The sequence below is a fragment of the Clupea harengus genome, chromosome 4 (genome assembly GCF_900700415.2).
Source record: "Clupea harengus chromosome 4, Ch_v2.0.2, whole genome shotgun sequence".
In the NCBI taxonomy this organism is placed as follows: Eukaryota; Metazoa; Chordata; class Actinopteri; order Clupeiformes; family Clupeidae; genus Clupea; species Clupea harengus.
Genome location: NC_045155.1, coordinates 1217086 through 1223484, shown reverse-complemented (window position 1 = coordinate 1223484; position 6399 = coordinate 1217086). Strand labels below are relative to the sequence as shown.

At 37.6% G+C, this 6399-nt stretch overlaps 1 protein-coding gene across 2 annotated transcripts; it reads left to right on the top strand.

Moving 5' to 3' along the window:
• Window positions 1-1368: 1368 nt before the first annotated feature.
• On the top strand, window positions 1369-6112 carry zgc:110353 (uncharacterized protein LOC550482 homolog). Of its 2 annotated transcripts, none has more exons than XM_031565673.1 (5): window positions 1369-1534; window positions 2317-2464; window positions 3717-3813; window positions 3976-4235; window positions 5889-6112. In XM_031565673.1, exons 1-5 carry the CDS (start codon window positions 1455-1457, stop codon window positions 5976-5978), a joined length of 675 nt encoding a protein of 224 aa, XP_031421533.1. In that variant the 5' UTR covers window positions 1369-1454; the 3' UTR covers window positions 5979-6112. The 2 variants fall into 2 exon arrangements, with proteins under 2 accessions (XP_031421533.1, XP_031421532.1); XM_031565672.1 differs by having other exon boundaries at window positions 5820-6112.
• The last annotated feature ends 287 nt before the right edge of the window (window positions 6113-6399 follow it).

Sequence of the window (6399 nt, the reverse complement as noted above, 5' to 3'; positions counted from 1 at the left end):
CAGAGCACTTACATCCCCATAATTCTGGTCTAAACTCAGAATTTGTATTGAGAATACACATTAAGATCTTAGTTATCTTGAATCATCAAAGACATTATATTTCTATTAGTATTATTTTCCATATGTGAACATGCGAGAAGTGCAGTGTTCCCACGTTATGTGGAAGGTGCACATGTTATTTTGACTACCAACCGTGTGGTAGAATGGCAACACAGACATAACCAGCTCAAATTCTAATTTGATGAATGTAGCCACAGTAAGTAAGTATCTGTTCTAGACATTGTAATAATCGCAAAAACATATTTATGGCATTTTACTTAGTTGAATCTTGATATATCCAATTCACTAAAACAAAGAGATGAGCCTCAAGGAAAGTGTGCAGGTTGTGTGACGCCATGTGGCTGGACCCGTATACACATTTACTATCCACTAGCATTGACTACGTGAACCTGGTCTTTTAAAAACATTTTTTTTTTTTTTTACAGATTTCATTTTAGCATAGCTAAAAGTGGTTGCTGGAATTTTACAACTAGCGGGCCTTACAGAGCTAAATACATCAACCTCATCAAGTGCATTATTTACTCCACTACTATTTCATTTCATTATCGTTTTGACTATTTCAAATTAATATTGGTCTCTAGGTAGAAAGTTTTTATGTTGTTAGCTGTGGATGAAAAAAAAAAACATATACTTTCAGTTATTCTTCTAGCAAGTAATTACCATTTTGTTCATTAGCAAAGGGCAGCAAGAGTCTTGTGATAGTTTAGTACGAAATTGAGATGTTGGGATGAGTGTTGTCGATGCGCCTGAGTTAGCTCTGTTGCTAAACTGGTAAAGCAGGTTTGACAGCTGCAGTCACCTTATTAAGTATAACATTGCTCAGTACCAGTGTAGAGAGACCAGAAAGGGGAAGTCATCGAGACTACTGACACTTTGCTGTATTCAACAACATATTTTATACTTTTGAGGAGGGAAGATAATGGGAATCCAAAGCATTTCTGTTGATTTTGACGCAATCAATGAACGGAATACTTTCTCCAAAGGGGATTACATCAGTGGACGAGTTACTGTAGAGGTTTCAAGTCCAACAAGGATCCAGTCACTCACCGTCAAGGCAAAGGGTAAAGCGAATGTGCTCTGGACTGAACAATACTATAAGACCACAGTAGTTTACCACGATAAAGAAAAATATTTTTCCCAGGAGCAGTACTTACTGAAGGAGAGCCTAAATCCTGATGGTAATGTATAAGTATGCAGTCTTTCTTATTTAAATAAGAAATTGAAAAGAATAAATATACCTTGTACAATTATCTTATTATTATTAAGTTAATCAGTTAGGGTTTATGGTAGCTTCCTGTAACTTGGGTATGCTGTAGTGGTAAATAAGACTGAGTTTTGTAGTCATAACATTCATTTATTTTATCAATAGAGTTTGTTCTTTGTGGTTCTTTATAATGTATCTCACTTTAACAGGGGCTGTTGATCTTGGACATGGAAGGCATGTGTACCCATTCACATTCCAGCTTCCCAACAAGTAAGTTGCTGACCTAATCTGACTGAATCTGTGTCTGTGTGATTCGCTCACAAACTAAATTTGCTCACTCTAAATCAGAGGTTGTCAACAGGGGGGTCAGGGCCCACAAGGGGGCATTAGAGAGCAGCAAGGGGGCCTTGGGGTAATGGGGAAACTATTTAAAACAAAGAGTCTCACTTTCAAGTGAAGTACACATTTGTACAGAGAGCTTTTTATATATATACACTCAAACTAATTTCTATTTAAAAGAGTCATGAAACATTTGGCAATCATATGTTGACACCTATAAACTTTCACTCACACATGGAAATATTGATACATTAGGATCATTAGAGAATGCTATAATTACAAACATTAAAATCAGTAATTCAACTAACATAAATAATACAAACAAGTTCATATTATATAACACTTGCTATATGTGGATATATGGGAATAGGAAAGAAGAAAATAAGGATTCAGCTTGTGAGGTTTGTACAGCTTTGGAACACACCTGCTGAGAATTACTGGCATGACCAGTTGAGTTGATGATGCAAGGTTTTCCACAGTATGTTGCCAGTATAAATATATAAACAAAACATACCTCTGAGTACAGTGTTGAAAGGGTATCAGTGGTATGTGATCAGATTGTCGTAAATGCCCTCACAAACATAGTCCAGGTTCGGTAAAAATCAGATTTGTATTGAATGTCAATGTGTCTCGTATAAGTCATTGATAAACTTGTCCTAAAACATGAAATGGTTCTCAATTGTGATATGCTCTGCTTATATTTTACAATGTAGAGACATGCCATCGTCCTTTAAAGGTTGTCATGGGAAAATCAGATACAAACTATTGGCCAAACTGAACAGATCTATGCACGTTCCGAAGAAAGCTGAGACACACTTCACCTTTGTCTCAAAGGCAAACATGGCAGATCCTGAGCTAATGGTAAGGATTTTATATTATGGATCAATAGAATATGCAGATTTGAATGGGTAGCATGAATGGTGTGGATAAATTATGATATTTAACAATAAGAATGGGCCTAAACCCAGGGGTTCAAAGTTAAATGGCCCTGTATGAAAATTGAAACAATTCCTTCAGAAGCTTAAACCAGTCACTATGTTAAAAACTGATTCCGGGGTAATATAGCTAAATCGTTGGGGGTCTTGTGGGGCCTTTGTTCATGTCTGTGCCTTGAGAGCCCCCTTTAACAATGGGTTAACTGAGGAGAAACACCCGCATGGTTCTCTGCTTGACCAAATGTATGATTGTTCAATGCCTCCGGTTGTTGATGGCACATAACTTTCGAAAACCAAGTTTAGTTTTTTTGTGAAATATGGTACTTGCAATGTAAATTGTTTTGTAGTTATTGTTTACAAATATGTCCTCCCTACTGAAAGAGTATGCTGTTCTTCTGCGAATTCCCTGATGCCAAGGTCCGTTTCTTGGTTCTAGTTAGCTTGTTCAGATTAAGAGACTTGTGGAAGACGGCTTAGCGAAATAATATGTTTATTCCGATACACAGTTACCTCGGCAAAGCGCAGTCACATGCCACGAGGCTCGTCTTCTGCGAGGAAAGTCTTTTTCATTACAGAAATGCACATTAAATTTATAGTGGAGAATTAACATATGAAACAAGACATAAAGTTAGGGGAGGGGATGGGTGTGTCTGGAGGTCAAAGGGGAGGTTTTGACCAAGGGCTATTGCCAGGTAGGGCCATATAAATACTAATATGATTAGCTTCAACCATCTTGTCGTGGCTGTAGACAAAAGCCAACAATCAGAGTCTAATAGCTCTAGCTTCAAGACACACAAAAGCCAGGAGACATGTCTGATGTCTCTCAACATAGACAAAAGCCCAGGAGCCAAGCCTGATGGCCTTGGCCTGGTGCTAATCAAACTAAGAATGGGGGCCTTTTTGAGATCCGGTCTGGTATGTGGAGTTATGGTCTTGATATATGAAATCCACCTAAATCTAACACTACTCACCATCTTCAATTGACTTTACTAGATTGTGTTTCATGTCCTGTAAATAGGATCTATACTGTAGACATTGGCAGCTGGTTGAAAGTTGCTCTTTTAATCTGTGTTTTTAGTTCTGAATATAGATGGAGGTTGTAGGCATGCCCAGGGCCCGCAGATTTGAGCAAATTTGATCTATTTCTGTATCTTACACTAAGCACTGTTTTGTTGCAGTCACCTCAGTATGGGAGCAAAGACAAGGAGGTTAAAGTCTTTGCCTATGGAAATGTTTCCATGAATGTTTCCACTGAGAGAACGGGATACCACCAAGGTAGGAACAAACAATCAAAATGTAAAGTACTGTTAACAACAACATTCAAGTATGAGTATTTCAAAATGTTCAAAAACGAAATTTAATATGGCTACAGTAAATGATAATTAATGAAACAAATGCTAAAACTATTATACCATACATGTTTGTTTCTCCAAATAGGAGAAGATGTGGCAGTCATTGCAGAAATTGTCAACAACTCAACACACAGGGTTGTTCCCAAATTCTATGTGTATCAAAAGCAGAGCTTTTTTGCTAGAGGTAGGAGGCGAGTTGTCACAAAAGACATCCTGAAAGAGAAAGGGCAATTGCCTCTGGATTCTTCCACAAGGAGGACACTGACACAAAACTTGGCCATTCCTCAAGAAATTACCAACTCTATCCTCAACTGTCGTATCCTTAGGGTGGAGTACAGGATAAAGGTAAGTTAGAGTGCTGTATAACCCTTTCATGGTAGCAACATTTGTGGACGGTTAATTTAACTTTTTGTTTAGTTTATCACGATAGAGCACTACAAATCACTTACGTAGGGGCAGTCTCAGTAGATCTATAGCAATAGTGACCGTAGTAACCATCTTGAGTTCCAGAAGGTCTTTGGTTGCTGACACTCTCAATCCAAGATGGTGGACAATGGTAGCCATGCACAAAATGTTTCAGTCAAAAGTATCTATAGAAAGAGGTCAGCTCAGGTAAAAGGTATTAGTATTCACAGAAAACTGTGATGAAGATTTGTGTGTATTTTAAAACTAATTGAGAGTACAATTTAGTCTTTATACTTCAGAAACCAACCGACTGTCCCTGTATGTGGACATCATGTAACAGTGGACTCAGACTGCATCAAGTCTTGTTTGTGTAATCTACCATTATCTATTGTATTTTTTCAAAAAATATTTAAATTAGCTATAAATAAACAGACAATAAACTAAGAAATGAACAACAATGATCATACAGAAAAACACAGTGTTCCATTGAATTCCAACTTTACCAGCATACACAGACATATGGTATTTTTATTCAACATCATCTTAAAAATACATGATACTCCTTATTGTCAGCTCTAGATTTAAAGCTACTATTTACTCCTTTGTTACATGATGTCCACATGCATGGACAGTTATCACTTTTAATTATAATTTTTTTTTTAAAAGGTCAAAATGTATTTCAATTTTAGCACAATTTTGAATGATAAAAACAATCTTTTAAAAATTGGGATAATTTTCCTCGTAATTAATGCATGACGGGGATAATCAACATCAACATATATTATATGGCTAATACTGTCAGAAGACAATTGGGTGCATACATACACACACACACACACACACACATGCATACATTACATACATTTACATTTAGTCATTTAGCAGACGCTTTTGTCCAAAGCGACGTACAAGGGAGAGAACAGTCAAGCTAAGAGCAATAAAAAAACATGGTGTAACAATAAAAACTACTTTACATAAGAATTAGGAAAACAACCTAGAATAGAAAAAGAAGTGCAGGAATGTAACTGCTAAAGTGCAAGTTAAGCGCTAGTCAGGTGCCAGTTAGGAGGGGAGGTGCTCTCTGAAGAGTTGGGTCTTCAAAAGCTTCTTGAAGGTAGAGAGGGACGCCCCTGCTCTGGTAGTACTAGGCAGTTTGTTCCACCAATGTGGAACTACAAATGAGAATAGTCTGGATTGCCGTGTTTGCACAGACGGCAGTGCCAAACGACGCTCACTAGACGAGCGCAGCTTCCTGGGTGTAACATTTGCCCTTACAAGAGCATTTAGGTACATACAAGTCATTCTGTTTTGCCGGTTTCCATGCGACCACACCTACAGCTTTCCATGAAGTGGAATTTAAGCATGGTCAAATTCCAAACAGACGTGTTTATATGTACAGCACTGTAACCAGAATAAGGCACCTTAATCCGAACAATCCAAGCACCAGCAGCTGCAGCATGAGCAAGCTCATCTTCAACTACCCGAAATATTTGCTACAACCCATTAATGATCTTTTTTTTGCAGGCGGTTTTAGATATCCCAATGGCCAGAGATCCACATGTTAAACTTCCTCTGGTTGTGCTTCCACAACAGGACGATGGGTCAACCTCAAAGGAGAGGGCAGCAAGGCCAGAGACAGTGAACTCACCAGAGAAAAACAGCCATCACTATGGCTGGAAATGAATACTGTGTCTGATGTCAGTGAAATGTTGTCTGAATTTAACCATTTTCACACAGAAATAGTAATGGTTGATTACTTTTTCATTGTTGTGTATATAAATGTCTATGTTATATATAAAACACATATTTGTGGTATATTTTTTATTATTTATTCATCTTTAAATATAACAAATCCTTTGTTGTGTGTTAAGATATTCATATGGTTTCAATAGGTTTACCATCTCTGGGAGACTGGGGACCTACTCTTTGTGTTACGGGTACCAATACGGTTTTCTACAACACAATTCATTTGTACTAACTAAATAGCAAGATCTGAAATAAACTGAAATAATATAGGCGCAAATGGGCCTTGCATTTTAACTCAATGTTGCCTCACAGTGACGACGGGCCCCAGTGCACGCTATTATAACAAGCCGTAGTGCAT

Bases quoted from the DNA above. Each gene is read 5' to 3' on its own strand.
- zgc:110353 (XM_031565672.1), top strand. From the start codon at position 1,455: ATGTATCTCACTTTAACAGGGGCTGTTGATCTTGGACATGGAAGGCAT. The intron at 2,465-3,716 runs GTAAGGATTTTA...GTTTTGTTGCAG, and splicing joins TGGCAGATCCTGAGCTAATG to TCACCTCAGTATGGGAGCAA. The intron at 4,236-5,819 runs GTAAGTTAGAGT...TTTTTTTTGCAG, and splicing joins GGGTGGAGTACAGGATAAAG to GCGGTTTTAGATATCCCAAT.